The 18,683-nt window shown below is 39.2% G+C and overlaps 1 protein-coding gene across 1 annotated transcript in view; it reads left to right on the plus strand.

The window, feature by feature from the left end:
• Positions 1-18,683, plus strand: part of KCNQ5 (potassium voltage-gated channel subfamily Q member 5) — a 746,121-nt gene that overhangs the window by 704,197 nt on the left and 23,241 nt on the right. The window contains exons 10-11 of the mRNA XM_073626797.1: positions 7,858-8,078; positions 17,377-17,485. Of these exons, the coding sequence (XP_073482898.1) occupies positions 7,858-8,078; positions 17,377-17,485 (330 nt within the window). The remainder of the gene's footprint in view (positions 1-7,857; positions 8,079-17,376; positions 17,486-18,683) is intronic.

Raw genomic sequence — 18,683 nt, forward strand, 5'->3', positions numbered from 1 at the left:
GAACAGTGGTCCTTAATCAGTGATTTGAAGCCACACTGGTATGTCAACCATCTTTACTGTGTGGCTTTTCACAGCAATTGCATTCCAAGTTTAAATAATCAAATTAAAATAGTCAGCAATCAAATAGATTAACTAATATTATAAATGAAGTCCTGTGTATTATATAAGTAAATAATAACGATGGGAAGTGATCTGACACTTCCAGGCCTAGGGCACGCGCATGCGCGCAAGGCTGCCGACGCGCTCCCGCTGTGATTGGACAAAACAGGAGCCAATCAGCAGGTCCAGCGGACGCAATGTCCACTGGGACCCGCAGATCCTTTGTGAGAAAAGCAGAATGGTGTTCTGCCTATGTAAACAAGGCAGACTGCCGTTCTGTGAGAGGGGAATGTGCTGATCCTGTGTTCCTGCTAAGCAGGAACATGGATATTTACATATCCATGCCAGTCAAAACACATCCTCAGTGAGCACACCCAAGGAAGACATTTAACCCTTTGATCGCCTCTGATGTTAACCCCTTCCCAGCCAGTGTCATTAGTACAGTAACAGCGCATATTTTTTTAGCACTGATCATTAGTGTATTAGTGTATTAGTGTCACTGGTCCCCAAAAAGTGTCAAAAGTGTCAGTTAGGTGTCCGATTTGTCCTCCGCAATATCGCAGTCACTGATCACCACCATTACTAGTCAAAAATATATACATATATATAGCTATATATACGTATATATATATATATATATCTATAGATATCTAGATATATATATCTTTATATATCTATAGATATCTATATATCTATATGATATATATCTAGATATATATAGAAGATATATATATATATATATATATATATATATATATATATATATATATATATATATATATATATATATATAGATAGATATATATATCTATATATATCTATATATATCTATATATCTAGATATAGATATATATAGATATATATAGATATATATATATATAAATAAATATATCTATATATATCTAGATATATATATATAGATATAGATATATACCATAGTTTGTAGACACTATAATTTTTGCACAAACCAATCAATATACACGTATTGGGGTTTTTTTACCAAAAATATGTAGCAGAATACATATTGGCCTAAATTGATGAAGAAATTAGATTTTTTAAATTTTTTTATTGGGAATGTTTTAAAGAAGAAAGTAAAAAATATTGCTTTTTTTTCAAAATTGTCGGCCTTTTTTTGTATATAGCACAAAAAATACCACCAAAAGAAAAAACTCTATTTGTGGGGAAAAAAAAGGGCATAAATTATATTTGGGTACAGTGCCGCATGTCCGTGCAATTGTCAGTTAAAGTAACGCAGTGCCGTATAGCAAAAAATGGCCTGGTCATAAAGGGGGTTAAACACTTGCCGACCGGGCCATAGCCGAAAGATGGCTACAGCGTGGTCGGCTTATTCTGGGTGCACGTCCATGGGACGTCATTACAGAATGTTGCTCCCGCGCGCCCCCTGGGGCGCGCACCCGGAAACATCCGTGACCTTGGATCACGGTAAATAGGCGCTGATCGCGGCCGTTTACCACGTGATCTTTCCGTCAAATGATGGAGCGATCACTTGTAAACAAACCAGCATCACGTCATGAGGCCGGTTCCTCCCTCCCCTCTCTGTACCGATCGGTACAGTGCGAGGGGACAGGGGGAGAGATTGCAGCAGCGCTGTGGGCTGGATGTTTAGTGCCCACAGCGCTACTCAGTGTCAATACTCTGCAACACTGCAATACTCTGCCAATACTCTTCAACACTGCAATACTCTGCCAATACTGTGCAACACTGCAATACTCTGCCAATACTCGCCAATACTCTGCCAATACTCACCAATACTCTACCAATATTCGCCAATACTCTGCCAATACTCGTCAATACTCTGCAATAAATTTTAACAGAAACAAAGATTTTTTTTTATCGAATTTTCAGTCTTTTTTGATTTATAGCGCAAAAAATAAAGAACCCAGCGGTGATTAAATACCACCAAAAGAAAGCTCTATTTGTGTGAAAAAAAGGACAAAAATTTCATTTGGGTACAGTGTTGCATGACTGAGTAATTGTCATTCAAAGTGTGAGAGCACCGAAAGCTGAAAACTGGTCTGGTTAGGAAGGGGGTTTAAGTGCCCAGTGGTCAAGTGGTTAAACCTTCTGGAGCTGAAGTGGTTAAATGCTGACTTCTTGGCTACTGAAGGGATTTGATTCTTAGGTAAAAAAATTCTTTCACAAAAAAAGCCATGAAAATATTTTATTTATACATCAAATATTTGTATTAGTCTAAATGTAACAGTATATACCATTCAGCTGTTACCTTAAATCCCATGTTACACTGTTGCTTTAGATTTGTCTTTTGTTAATTTCCTTTCCTTTTACATTCAAATTATCCAGTATTTTATAGGCCTTGTCAGTAAAAATGGGACTTGTTGCCAATGTTGTTATTAGGATGGAGACCAGGTTGTAACAAGGTTATAAGTTTGTAATTATTTCCCAGAAATGGTGGCAACCTGAACTCCAGTGTAACTGTGCCTGGTATAAGTAAACCTGGTATAGTCCTGGGCATTTAACACTTAGCATATCATGAAAATTGCATAGTCTGCAGTTATCTTTCATTAAAACCGTATGGCAAAACAAATATCAGATCCAGAGCTGTTCCCCACTGTTAGGTACCTGGTAGTTGAGCCCGAGTGGTAGGAGAAGACCCCTCTTACAATGCTGGTTCAGGAGCCATTGGAGTGGGAACAGTGGTCTTGTGAGCACAGTGGGTAGGAGTGCCTGGTGAAGGTGATGCAGAGGCTGAGTAGAGATCCTTCAGGGATGGCTGAGCTGAAGATGTTGGCAGGCAGAAGAGGATCAGCAGACTGACAGGTAGGAGGTACTGAAGCAGCAACACCTGGAGCTGGATGAGAAGGCCAGAATGCAGCAATACAAGGAACAGGCAAAAGCAGAGTCAGACAGTCTGGATTGGCAGGAGATCAGGAGATCAGGCAGATAATGCAAATGGATAATCACAGAGTAGTCAGGCAAGCAGGGGTTCGGCAACAGGTCACAAGAAGATAGCAGAGTCAGGCAGGCCGGGTCGGATTAGAGATAGAAGAAGAGTCAGACGTAGCTGGGTCGATAACAGTAATAACAATCAGCAGGCAGATACAGGAACACAGGTACGGAGCTGCAGACGAACAGCACCACATGAGTGCAGCTGTCACACTTTTAAAGGCACCTTGGTGCCAAACAGCGCTAACGCGCACAGGCGCGCGCACGCCGCACGCGCGCGCACAGTAGCGCGCCGGTGCACACCAGTGGGAGAATTCTGCTGTGTGACTCTGGACAGACCCCGCGTGTGCATGCGCGCACGCATATTCCCTTGAAAGGCACTGGCACATTCCTTGTGGTGGTGCTTAGGTGCCCTAGTGGGGACCTAAGGAGCTGCACTCACTAATGCCTAAACAGTAGACAGGAGTTGGCATGTGAAATCAGCATTAAGGCAAAACTCGTAGAAAGTGGGGTACCCGCCACTAGTGAAGGTGCTGAACTCATACCTGCTTTAGTACCAGAGTAACCTTCACCTTTGCCATGTCACCCGTCTCCTGGCTGATTGGCTGTTTGCATGAGACAAAGACACTGTAATCATTGGAAACAATATTGTAGCTTCCTCTGGATAGCATTCTGTACATTAGACCCATGTACTGTATCTCCTCTAAATCAGTCCCCTTTTGTAAGCCCTGTTGCTTTGATACGCTGTTCATGCATCCATTTAAGAGACTTCAGACCAGGCATAATAAGTGAACAAATTAAAGAGGTAGTTGCAGATAATAAGTAACAGTTTCAAAGACATTTTCATGCAGTTTCCTATACACAGCTCTCTAGTGCGCCATAAAGTGACTGTACTTTAGACAGATGGTAAAGTCCGTTAAGAAATACTTGCAAGGCAAAAGTCCATTTGGACAATACAAGTGGGGTATGCCTGTATATCCACAAAGGGCAATGATAGTCCCTTAGGAGTTTATTTACTAAAGCTGGAGAGTGCAGAATCAGTCTCACTTCTGCAGAGAAACCAATCAGTTTCTAACCTCAACTTGTTCAATAAAGCTGTGGCAATAAAACCTGGAAGCTGATTGGTTTCTATGCAGAAGTGACAAGAGATTTTGCACTCTCCATCTTTAGTAAATAAACCCCTTAGAGTCCATGATTTGGCAAAAATCCAATAAAGTCCATGGTTGGCAGCTATAAGTCTATGAGGGTCTACAGGCTCCAGGCCCCCTGGGAAACTCGACTTGGCTCCCATCACCCCCCTCCCCTCCCCCCTCTAAAAAGGATGTGGTCACTCCAGTAGAGTAACAGCTAAAGTTTGGCAGTATTTCCCCAGGAATTCCACACAGGGCATTTCAGTGAGCCTTTTTTATAATGAATGACATGCAGGGGTTGTAGCCTTGCTAAAAATGGCCAAAAAAATCTAATGACACAAAATAGCATGAAGACATTATAACATCTTGCACTTGGCTTACCCAGTTAAGTTGAGAACATGAACACAGACAGGAAAAACAGATTAACCCTCTTGTAGGCACCTGCCTACACTCTTACTTCTGCTTCTGTTTCACTGCTGTAGGGATTGTGTAGATGTAGTTACATTTATGTGGAGATGTGTTGGATGGTATCATGGCAACGCAGAGCTGAGAATTAATGTTGGCCACACGCATTCATATATTTTTTTAGATCTGTTCTATAATTAAAAAAATACAGACAACTGTGTACTGTGGGAAGATCTATATAATTTTAGTGGATTGGTAAATAAGCTCCCAGAATAGATTGTTGTTGATAAGTTTTAATGACAGACAAAACCTGAAAAATAATCTGGCTCTAAAAGGCAGACCATGTATGAGCCGGTTTTTCAAGTTCAAAAGAGCATGCACTCCTTCATACTTTTATGCCTAGCACTTGTGTTCCAGTAATATGTTCACATTATCTTAATGGTCATAAGTGAACAAACTATATTAACATATTTAATGATTGTCTAATTTGACTCAGATAGTTCAGTCCTTGAAAATATATATTTTTTTATTTTTTGTGTCTCTGGTGGTGGTGATGGAAAATGACCTTACATTGGTTTAATATATATTAACTGGAAATTTGTTTTCATAGTAGAAATAATTTCCATAACTTGTTAAGGATATGTATCAGTATGTTTATTTTACCAAGTTTTGAGATCATAGAAGGAGATTTTACCATAATTATAATGACTTTAGTCCATTTACCATTGTACTGTGGTTTACACGTGACAGGGTTTTGCATTAAACTGAAAACTGCAAAACTACACATGCTACATTTTCCAAAATTGTTTAATGGCCCAATTCCCTTAATTATCATTCTATTATATCAATTATTGTCATATGGGCAAGATATATTGAAATAAAGAGATGAGGAACTTTAGATTTTCATATTTGGTGCACCTAAAAAGCTACTATTTTTATTGATTATAAAAAGTTCCCTTAACTGGGAACACATCTAATATTTGTTATATGTATACTGCTTTTATAACTATTATGTTATTAGCCTAAGAGTTAAAATTGCAATAATTGGGAGGCAGTATACCTTTACAACACCTAGATTAGGCTATAATTTAGATATCCATAAGCATCTGCCTGGGAATTTACCTAATTGCCCTTTTAAAAGCGGAGAGAAGGAAATGTGAGCTATAAACATAAATCAGTTGCTTGTATAAATGCAATATGCAACACACTGAGAACAGAACAGATTAATGTAGAGACAATAACAATATATCTTACAGAAAAGGTTTGTCCTAATCTTGTGGGAATAACATGATAATAATTATTTTTACCCAATTTGGCTTCAGCGGAATAATTGTTGGAAGAGAAAAAACTAATCATGTTAAAATAACTGATATAAAACAGAGGTTCTTGATTAAAAGCTGATGTATCCGAACACAAAATGCAATATATAAATTTTTTTTTTTTTGTTTTGTTTTTTTAAATGATATCTATAACATACTGTTGCAAAGTAGCAGCAGCACAGTTCAACAGCACTTCCCATTATGCACATAGATTCCCAGCATTAAATTTCTGCTTCTAGTGCACATATCTGGCATGGCGTCTAAGCATGGTGGCTGACAGCTTACTTACCCATATCTTACTACTCATGTCAGTCAGGGGTGATGAACACTCATGACTAGATTCAGAAAAGTTACTGTCTCCTACAAATTGGGTGTTCAGTCTGACCCGGGACAGGCTTATTAAATAACAAGTTGCAAAAGACATATAAGAATGCTTTTTTTCTCCCCTTGTCCATTTTGTCTAGTCTTTTTATCAATATATGATTTTTGAAAATGTGGCATCCATTAATCACAGAGATGCCTGCCAAATGTTTCTAAAACCGGCATTACAATAGAGAGCATTACAATATTTTTAAGTAGTATTACAATTTTGATTATCCTATGGAGTCATAGAACCAGTGTGGCATTATCGATTCAAACAGCCATATCCCCTTTTACAAGATTATGCCCAACACCTTCCCCTTATTGTACCCAAGTATCAGAAGTGTTCCAGGGAACAGCCAGGCAGAATGTTTGGCGAAAATCAGCTGGTCACCCACCCATGGGTGATCTCCAATTACTGTAGCCCTTAGTTCCCAGTCCCATAGCCTCTGGCAATACTATGGAAAATGTGGATGTAACCTAACTGAGCATAGATATCTCTTTATCATCCCACTGTAGAAATCGTTTTTTCCAATGCCTTAAATGCCTTAAATTCAGTTGCCGATATGATATGGGTTCATCACTGCCCCTCTGCTATTGAGGACATCTGTGGATTTGACTTCTGTATCTCAGTTCTCTTAGAAAGCTGCATTGGTTTTAGCTTGCCTGTGTAGTTGGACATGTTTCTTGGGGCTAGTAGGCACTAAACAGTCTCTCTGTGCCAGTCTGCACGCAGGCAAAAGGCTTCCACCTGCAGTGGGAGCCTCAAGCCCATATTATTACTGCAAAGGTGATTTCTTCACAACCTCAGAAGACTGCAACCTATAAGTGGTGTAATCAGCCTGGTAAGGGATAATCCAATAGTTATTTTGTTTTTTCATAATAGTTTAGTTTTAAAAAGACAAAGGGAAATTTCACGTTTAATCACCAAGAGTAGATGGTACAATACTAACAGCTGTCAAGGAATTTTGTCTCATTTCATCTAACAAAAGTATAGATAGCAAAGTGGAGCTTTCTGGCCATCTCAGTATTGGGGCAAAAATATACCAATGCTATACCGCAACATACAAAGAGCATGCTAGGAATTCTACAGATTCATAATATCTTAGAATACATTTTTTTACAGAATAAAGTTTGGACACATGCATGAGAATGTACATTTGGTAAATACATATTTTGCTTGCTGACAACTAACGTGCATGTTTACTTTCAACTGTGGATTATTAAGGATACCTTTTTCTACATTTTAATTTAAGGGATTTTATTAAATTAAATAGCAATTATGTTTTAATCTAGGTATCAAGTTTGTAAAGTATTTTGGGTTCCTCTTCATAGGTGATTTTAATTTCATGTTATAAAGAGAAATAACCACTTGTATGCCTATGTACAACACATTGATTTTAAAATTACCATGTAATATAGACTTTCTTCTTATTACTGTCTGCTTTTTTTTTTTTTAACTTTTGCTGTGACAAGCATTAAGAATGAGGGTTTGTTTACAAGCGAAGGAAAACCTTTTTTAAAGACATTAGAAATACTTATAGTATGTTGAAGCTGTAGCCTACTGTTTAAAATGGAAGAACATCAAAATCTAAAAGATGCCCATAATCTTTTCACAGCCAGAAATTAAGCTTCAAGGAGCGTGTACGTATGGCAAGTCCAAGGGGGCAAAGCATAAAGAGCAGACAAACATCAGTTGGGGATCGTCGTTCTCCCAGTGCTGATGGGACTTCTGAGGCAAGCCCAACAAAAGTACAGAAAAGCTGGAGTTTCAATGACAGAACTCGCTTCCGCCCTTCTCTGAGACTAAAGAGTTCTCAACCAAAACCGGTGGCTGACAGTAAGTTTTTTCTTTTGTACCCTAGATCCCAAAGACAGCATGGCAATAAAATCTACGATACTTTGTTACAATACAATTATCCATTCATGTGCAGAAACTAGACATTACCAATATCTTATGCAAAAGAGGAAAGGTTCAGACTTTGAATGAAGTGCACGCTAAACAGTAGATATGTAAAGGGTGTGGGACACATGGGATAACCATATGTATAAGATCATACAGTGATTCAATGCAAAGTATAGATGTTAAAAAAAAAGTTTAATAGTGAGCAACCTTAACAAAAATGTTGAATTCATCCTTGCAAATGTCATACATGTAATAAACCCTTGATAAAAAATTCAATGCATTTGTAAAAAGCTATAGCATGTAAGTATAAAAATGGAGCTAATGATGTGAGTAGATAAAACAATAAATACAAAATGAACAAAGAATGCATGTGTGGATGTTGAGCATACAACACATTGTGTGGATGTTGAGCATACAACACGTTGACGATGAAATGTTTGCATCTAAAGGCTCGATGCGTTTCGTGGGATTTCCACTCATCAGGAGCAAGTGCATTGTGTGTTACTATAAAGGGTATAAGATAGTATTATGATCTCGTAATTGGACAAAAAAAAAAAGGGGGAAAGGCGGGGGGAGGAACATAAGATAAACCCACCAAGTTCCCTTCCCTACTTTACTCACACGTTCGCTCACAGGTCAATATGTAGAGCCAAGGACAGACGGTCATCTGGGGATATCTACCCCAGAACTGTGGGAGTGCTTCCCCACAGAGGTTGGGGCACATATGAAAGAATCTTAGAATAAGTGCAATTCTCCAATTGTGTAAATAGGGGTAAAATGGTCAACATCCAGAAAAGGGGGGACTGTGAAGAAAAAATATGTATATTTTATTACCAATATCATATTCCTCATGAAATATGAATATTTTGAATTTTCACAGGCAGTCAGCAGGTGAAGATTCTTGTCAAGTTTTCCAGGCTATTTTTAGCTTCACTTTTAAGGTATCAAGGTGATAGCATCAGTGGTAGTATAGTAGAGGGTCTTATGTATACAATCTTAGTTTGAGTTAGCCTTTAAGTCTGTACTTCTAACAGTTGCACCTGCTGATACCACAATAGTGTTATATATACAAATGTACACACGTTACACTGAAATAACTTTAAAAGTGATTATATGTAGGATTTTATTTCCCAGTATTAAAGTAGAAGTCTGGTCAAAACCTAAGTAAGCTTAAAGTGGTTGTAAAGTCAGAGCAGGATTACTGCCAGCCCCTCTGTTACACCAAGGTATACTACACAGTGTAAATGTTTGTTTAAAATGATGCAGATAAATACCTTATTTCATGTCACCTCTGTGTGGTCACATGACCTCCTGCCGCTCTCCTCCCCCATTCTAAGGGCTAGTTAGAGGGCCTGAGATCCTCCTCTAACTTTCGCCGGGAGGTCACCTGACTGCTGTGCTGTCCGTTCAGCCCCTCCCTCTGTAGCCCTTAGATCGGAAGAGGAGAGCAGCGGGAGGTTATGTGTCCACACAAAAGTGATCTGAAAGAAGGTATTTAGCGTCATTATTTTAAACAAACATTTACACTGTGTAGTATACCTTGGTATAACACAGGGGCTGTGAAAAGGAAAGGAAAATACTGCGCTAAACCAAAATACGAACAATAATTACATGAAAAGCAGCTGACACTCAAACAAAGTTCAAAGCAATATGTGAAAAATAAGTGTAGCGCCTAAACATGTAACCATATAAATGGGAACATGAATAAAGTGACCAAAACGTTAATCAATACACATGAAGCAAATGATAATAATACTCATAAATGATGATAAATATAAAACAGTCAATACACAAAAGTAAAATAATGTGAAGTGAAAAATATAAACACTAATTGTGCTGGTGAGACACAATAGGATGTGGAACATAGTCCATATAATGGGTGCATGAGAGGTGGAAAGAGTTCTTAAGAGTTCTGTTTCCAGATGGGCTGGCTGATATATGGTCCTGATAAACTGGTTGGTATGCCTATAGACACTTCCAAACAATGAAATATAAGAGGTAGGGTACTCTTACCAGTTGTGGTGGACACACATACCATACGGCAGTGGGTCAAACGAGCTCATAATCCTCCTGGTAATGTCACACTGGATATGATGATCGATAGGCAACTCCAAATCGTAGGACCAAAAGGAACCAACGACTGGCAGCCGAATGGGTCCACGACCCATCCACGTGAGGATGATAGGTGGTCAACAATGGAAAAATATAAAATGAAAAGGAAAAGAAAAAGGGTGCTCCATATGGTGCAGGTCAACCAGGTATGGTTTATTTGGGCATAAAAAATCTTATAGCGGTAAGCAAGTTATACAATGTAAAAGTGATCACAGAAGCGATAAAAATGGATAAAAGCAATGTGAGAGGCAAAAATGTGCAAGTCTGACGCGTTTCGACTCAAGCGGTCTTCAACTGGAGCATCATTTTGCCTTTCCACATTGCTAATGAATTTATAATATTACAAAAAGGAAGGACCACCCCCATCATGGCTTGACTGGAAGTGGCAAGGACGGCATGTTCCCACGTGTATACCAATATACACGTGGGAACATACCGATATACAATGTAAAAGTGATCACAGAAGTGATAAAAATGGATAAAAGTAATGTGAGAGGCAAAAATATGCAAGTCCGACGCTTTTCAACTCAAGGGGTGTTCAACTGGGGCATCATTTTGCCTCTCCACATTGCTAATGAGTTTATAATATTACAAAAAGGAAGGACCACCCCCCTCATGACGGGACTGGAAGTGGCGAGGACGGCATGTTCCCAAGTGTATACCAATATACACATGGGAACATCCCGATATACAATGTAAAAGTGATCACAGAAGTAATAAAAATGGATAAAAGCAATGTGAGAGGCAAAAATGTGCAAGTCCGATGCATTTCGACTCAAGGGGTCTTCAACTGGGGCATCATTTTGCCTCTCCACATTGCTAATGAATTTATAATATTACAAAAAGGAAGGACCACCCCATCATGGCGGGACCGGAAGTGGCGAGGACGGCATGCGTCTCAAGCCTCTACAACAGATCTTATGACAATACCTCTGACCAGACATCAACCTTCCCTCTTGACAGCACAAGTGTCCAATAACAATATTGGTATACACGTGGGAACATGCCGTCCTCGCCACTTCCAGTCCCGCCATGATGGGGGTGGTCCTTCCTTTTTGTAATATTATAAATTCATTAGCAATGTGGAGAGGCAAATGATGCCCCAGTTGAAGACCCCTTGAGTTGAAACGCGTCGGAATTGAACATTTTTACCTCTCACATTACTTTTATCCATTTTTATCACTTCTGTGATCACTTTTACACTGTATATCTTGTTTACCGCTGTAAGATTTTTTTATGCCCAAATAAACCATACCTGGTTGACCTGCACCATATGGAGCACCCTTTTTCTTTTCCTTTTCATTTTATATTTTTCCATTGTTGACCACCTATCATCCTCACGTGGATGGGTCGTGGACCCATTCGGCTGCCAGTTGTTGATTCCTTTTGGTCCTACGATTTGGAGTTGCCTATCGATCATTATATCCAGCGCGACATTCCCAGGAGGATTATGAGCTTGTTTGACCCACTGCCGTATGGTATGCGTGTCCACCACAGGTGGTAAGAGTACCCTACCTCTTATATTTCATTGTTTGGAAGTGTCTATAGGCATACCAACCAGTTTATCAGGACCATATATCAGCCAGCCCATCTGGAAACGGGGCTTTAAGAACTCTTTCATGCACCCATTATATGGACTATGTTCCACATCCTATTGTGTCTCACCAGCACAATTAGTGTTTATATTTTTCACTTCACATTATTTTACTTTTGTGTATTGACTGTTTTATATTTATCATCATTAATGAGTATTATTATCATCTGTTTCATGTGTGTTGATTAACTTTTTGGTCACTTTATTCATGTTCCCATTTATATGGTTACATGTTTGAGTGCTACACTTATTTTTTCATATAACACAGGGGCTGACAGTAATCCTACTCTGACTTTAATGCCAGGTACTAATAGCGGCAGGAGGGGAGGGGAGGAGATCGCTCACAAACAGGAGCTGGCAGGGAGGGAGGGGAGGGGGGTAGAGACTGCGGGATGATGGAGGCATGTAAACTGACCATGGTATCATAGAATCACGGTATCAGCCATAATTACTCTGGTCAGTTTACATAGGGGGCACAGGAAGTGGCAGAATCAACCAGGTTTTTTACAGCATGCAAAGGGACAGATTAGACAGCACAAGCACTATGCTGTTTATCTTGGTTTAAAGGAACAGAATCTTTTATTTTTATTTTTTATTCTTTTAGGGTTACAACCTCTTTAGACCTACTCCCACCCCCATTCTATGCTAACTGGCCTGTAAAAGAAATATGTGTATACTTACCTAATCTAAGTCCGGTCAGGTGATTGGGGCCCAGCACTGAAGCACTGGCTTCAGTGTAGAGGAGGGACAGTGGACAACAGAATATTCTCTGTGTGCTGAAAAAGGCACAAAAAAAAGGGAGCAAAGAGAAAAAGAGAGAAAGAGAAAAGGAGAGGAGGCAGGGTGGAAGTTGGGACTGAGGGAGAAGGGTAGAAAAAGTTCCCAAAAAAAATGGAGAAGAGGACACAAAACGTAAGGGGATCCACCCCTTCCCAGGTCTTGCCTCAAGGGATGCAAACACCACTTCACTCATTTTGAATCCAACAAAGATTTGTAGGCCGAGGAGTACAAAAAGTTGTGCCAGTAGAACCATTTCTGAAGGAATTTCTCCCTTACATCCTTCTTTGTTGCAATCAGCTCCTCCATCTCATTAATTTCTGTAATCTTTGCCAGCCAGATGGTGATCGAAGGTGGTTGGCACTTTTTTACCACATTTTACTTGTGCTTTTTACCACACACTCACAGACGCACATAAATCTCAGAACATTTTTAAAAAATGAAGCTATTTTATGATACATGCTTTCTGCACACAGAATATAAAGTTAACCCTTTGTCTGAATCTGCCTTTAAGAAGGGCTGCATTAAAATAGTTAGGAACCAATTAGCCACCTGCAACTGTTGATAAAATTAACATATAGTAAATATTGCAGAGGTCAGGAGTATGTAACACAGAGCCCATTGTACAGAGCGCAGGGGTCAAGAGTAGGTAACGTCAGAGTACAGGGATCAGGAGTGTGTAATTCATCACCCAGCACTCATAATGCAGCGAACAGGAGTATTTAACATACACAGTGCAGAGGCCAGGAGTATGTAACCTGCAAAGTGCATGATGAGCTTGGAGTACTTAACATACATAATTTAGAAATATGTAACAGAGTATAGTAGCCATAAAAAATTAAACATATAGCATATCATACAGAGTATGGTGGTCAGCACAAATATCCCCCTCCTAACAAAGCACCTCTTTAAACAAATCCCCCCCCCCCCCAAACAAAATCCTCTCATCACCAAAAATTCCTCATCAGCAAAAAATTACCCCCCCCCCCCCCCCTTTCAAACAAGAATCCTCCCCATGCAGCACAGTTGTTCCACCCAGCATGAGCACCCCTCCTACAAGCACAACAATCCCCCCTGACACAATCCTCTCCCCCCAGTGTAAACACCCATACACAGGGAATTCAGCAAATCCTACACATTCAAATCTTCCTACCCCACTTTCCAGTCAACAGATGTGAATGCCAGGTGTTAATGAAACTGTCATAGATTGACTCTACTAGCTATATTTTCCTTCAGGTGAAATTCCTTATTTAAACTGTTTACATATAAGATTTCATTTAGACATTTTGCCAAGTAACACAAAGAGAATTGGTAAGGGGAATCCTGTGTTTTTACTAGGAATTAGTGTAGCAAATACAGTTAAAATGTCACCATTCTAAGTAAGATTAGACTGGTGTGATAGTAATCCCACTGCTAACACAGTGTGTTGTCAAGAAACACAGGGAAACATTACTGAATAAGGCAATGCTGGTAATTCACAGATGCCGAAGGCATACATAAATTCTCTATGGCACATAAAATATAGTTCATGTATACAGTATTTTCTTTTTTACTTCATAGAGAACTAATTAACTACAGGGCATACAGTAGAAAATGTCCTTACGAAATCTTTCAAAGGCAGATTTGCCTGTTAGAATAGACAGTAGACATTGTTTAGGCATTCCACTACAGGATCTACAGCAAATTGTAATTTTTCTAGTGAATAGTCAATACAAAATAAAAAGCCTAAACCATTTTATAAAAGCTCAACCTACCACAGAAGCACACAGAAAGGTTTGTTACTTGTAAAATTATTTAACCAGTCAGTGGCAAATGAACTCACTTGTGATAGAGCTTTCTCTCTAATGTTTTTATTGTTTTGATGCTTTACTGAAAATTAGATTGAAAAATGCACACGTTGTAATTATTTCAAGTGGAACTCCAGTCAAATAGCTAAATACATTGAGTACATATGAGTTAACTGTTTTACCTGGCAAATTATTTGTAATTCTGTGCAGTTCCAATTTACACACCTATTCTACACCTCATCATGTGGCAACACCCTTGATCTCACTCACAATGATGATCCTAGACTCAAAGTTGCATATGTGTTGGCAGTATAATGAAATAAATATTGTAAAAAAAATTATACACTCTCAGCAACAGCAATGCAAAATACAAGCCTGAGGATTCTCTAGAAATCAATATGATTTCAGGCCACTCTGCTTAGACAAGGATGTATATAACTGCTCCAATAATTGTCTTTCTTAAATTGGCTGGGATTAACTGGTCTGACTGGTCTATTTTTTTAATTTTTGTTCAAAATGTATACATTTCAAATGAATGTATATTTTATTTTAGACCAGATGGAGTTGATGATCTTGGTCATCAGCTCTGTCGGATGGCTATAAAGCTGTATTTTCCTGATTCATGTTATACTTATGAAAGAAGAACATCTGACCTAGAGAGAAAATATTCTTACCTTTGCACAAACTGATGTATAGGGCTAGAGGCTGCCCTGGGAAGTTCTATCAAATCTGGAGACCATTGCTAAATCACTATTCACATTGTTTTTCACATTTCACATTGTGATAAAATATATGATATCTGTATGTCCTTTTCTTTGTTTGCAATACTTCCATTAAAATCAAGTTTAAAAAAAGAGAGAGAAAATATTCTACTAGGACTCAATTTCGCTGGAATTCACACAGAACAAATGTACATGCAGGTTCAGCCCTCTATAACTCTCTGATTTTAATAAATACACTGCTTAGTATGAGCTTTATAAACACAGTGAATATGATGGGAAAATGTATTTATGTGTTGATTGATTTATTTATTGCAGGTACTTACAGTGGGGACAGAAAGTATTCAGACCCCCTTAAATTTTTCGCTCTTTGTTATATTGCAGCCATTTGTTAAAATCATTTAAGTTCATTTTTTTCCTCATTAATGTACACGCAGCACCCCATATTGACAGAAAAACACAGAATTGTTGACATTTTTAAAAAAGAAAGACTGAAATATCACATGGTCCTAAGTATTCAGACCCTTTTCTCAGTAATTAGTAGAAGCACCCTTTTGATCTAATACAGCCATGAGTCTTTTTGGGAAAGACGCAACAAGTTTTTCACAACTGGATTTGGGGATCCTCTGCCATTCCTCCTTGCAGATCCTCTCCAGTTCTGTCAGGTTGGATGGTAAACGTTGGTGGACAGCCATTTTTAGGTCTCTCCAGAGGTGCTCAATTGGGTTTAAGTCAGGGCTCTGGCTGGGCCATTCAAGAACAGTCACAGAGTTGTTGTGAAGCCACTCCTACGTTATTTTAGCTAGGGTCATTGTCTTGTTGGAAGGTAAACCTTTGGCCCAGTCTGAGGTCGTGAGCACTCTGGAGAATGATTTCATCCAGGATATCCCTGTATTTGGCCACATTAATCTTTCCCTCGATTACAACCAGTCGTCCTGTCCCTGCAGCTGAAAAACACCCCCACAGCATGATGCTGCCACCACAATGCTTCACTGTTGGGACTGTATTGGACAGGTGATGAGCAGTGCCTGGTTTTCTCCACACATACCGCTTAGAATTAATGCCACAAAGTTCTATCTTGGTCTCATCAGACCAGAGAATCTTATTTCTCACCATCTCGGAGTTCTTCAGGTGTTTTTTTTAGCAAACTCCATGCGGGCTTTCATGTGTCTTGCACTGAGGAGAGGCTTCCGTCGGGCCACTCTGCCATAAAGCCCTGACTGGTGGAGGGCTGCAGTGATGGTTGACTTTCTACAACTTTCTCCCATCTTCCGACTGCATCTCTGGAGCTTAGCCACAGTGATCTTTGGGTTCTTCTTTACCTCTCTCACCAAGGCTCTTCTCCCCCGATAGCTCAGTTTGGCCAGACAGCCAGCTCTAGGAAGGGTTCTGGTCATCCCAAATGTCTTCCATTTAAGGATTATGAAGGCCACTGTGCTCTTAGGAACCTTAAGTGCAGCAGAATTTTTTTTTGTAACCTTGCCCAGATCTGTGCCTTGCCACAATTCTGTCTCTGAGCTCTTCAGGCAGTTCCTTTGACCTCATGATTCTCATTTGCTGTGAAATGCACTGTGAGCTGTAAGATCTTATATAAACAGGTGTGTGGCTTTCCTAATTAAGTCCAATCAGTATAATCAAACACAGCTGGACTCAAATGAAGGTGTAGAACCATCTCAAGGATGATCAGAAAAAATGGACAACATATGAGTTAAATATATGAGTGTCATAGCAAAGGGTCTGAATACTTAGGACCATGTGATATTTCAGTTTTTCTTTTTTAATAAATCTGCAAAAATGTCAACAATCCTGTTTTTCTGTCAATATGGGGTGCTGTGTGTACATTAATGAGGGGGGAAAAATGATGCACTTAAATGATTTTAGCAAATGGCTGCAATATAACAAAGAGTAAAAAATTTAAGGGGGTCTGAATACTTTCCATCCCCACTGTATATAGAGTTCATTTATGCAGTGTTTTAGATATTTATTATACATTCACATCAGTCCCTGCCCTCAAGGAACTTACAATCTAAGGTTCTCACATTCATATACACTCTACTCATACTAGGGCCAATTTAGACAGAAGCCATTTAACCTACCAGCATATCTTTGGAGTGTGGGAATATGCCCCATGACTTTGTGAATATGCCCCTGTAAGTGGGTTTATTGAAAGAATTTACAATAAGCTGGAGCTTAGACATTCCTATATGCACCTTCAACGTTAAAGTCTGATTTTACCTTTTCAGGTGACGTCAATCTTGGAACAGAGGAAGCACATGATGAGAAAGGATGTCATTGTGATGTATCCGTTGAAGATCTAACTCCAGCTCTTAAAACTGTCATCCGAGCAGTCAGGTGAGTAAAAATCACAGCCTATTTTATGCAATGTGAGCAAAAGGCTGAAGTAACCCAAAGCAACCAGTTAGGCTCAGTTTTCATTCCATTTGGCCGGGATGCGAAATGAAAATGGAAGGAATGGGATCAGGAGTGTAAAATGTAAGGTTGGGCTTGGATATTAGGGAGCAAAGCCATGTTGGAATGAAAGCTGTCAGAAAGTTTTTCGGCCATGGAATGAACTTATCTTTGATGCTTAGTAATTTCATTATGTTATTATATCACATACAGGTAATTATAAATTAGCCAAAAGAGGGAGCCTTCAGTGGCTTAATGCAATTACTCTGTCTTTTCTGGCCACATAGGGAGTGCATTGTTTTCCGTGACCTGGTGGACACCTGCATAACAAGAAGAAGGTGAAAAGCTCAATGACTGTGTAGCACTGCAAATTGGTGAACAGAGTCAGCTTATATGATGAGGAAAAAAGTGTACACCAATGTCAATGTATTATTACATATTATACATAGAAACAAGGCTAAGATTACAGTCAGGTCCATAAATATTTGGACATCGACACAATTCTAATATTTTTGGCTCTATACACCACCACAATGGATTTGAAATGAAACAAACAAGATGTGCTTTAACTGCAGACTTTCAGCTTTAATTTGAGGGTATTTACATCCAAATCAGGTGAACAGTGTAGAAATTACAACAGTTTGTATATGTGCCTCCCTTTTTTTAAGGGACCAAAAGTAATGGGACAATTGGCTGCTCACCTGTTCCATGGCCAGGTGTGTGTTATTTCCTCATTATCCCTTATCACAATGAGCACATAAAAGGTCCAGAGTTCATTTCAAGTGTGCTATTTGCATTTGGAATCTGTTGCTGTCAACTCTCAATATGAGATCCAAAGAGCTATCACTATCAGTGAAGCAAGCCATCATTAGGCTGAAAAAACAAAACAAAACCCATCAGAGAGATAGCAAAAACATTAGGTGTGGCCAAATCAACTGTCTGGAACATCCTTGAAAAGAAAGAACACACCGGTGAGCTCAGCAACACCAAAAGACCGGAAGACCACAGAAAACAACTGTGGTGGATGACCGAAGAATTCTTTCCCTGGTGAAGAAAACACCCTTCACAACAGTTGGCCAGATCAAGAACACTCTCCAGGAGGTAGGTGTATGTGTGTCAAAGTCAACAATCAAGAGAGGAC

Source organism: Aquarana catesbeiana, linkage group LG04 (genome assembly GCF_042186555.1).
Source record: "Aquarana catesbeiana isolate 2022-GZ linkage group LG04, ASM4218655v1, whole genome shotgun sequence".
NCBI lineage: Eukaryota > Metazoa > Chordata > Amphibia > Anura > Ranidae > Aquarana > Aquarana catesbeiana.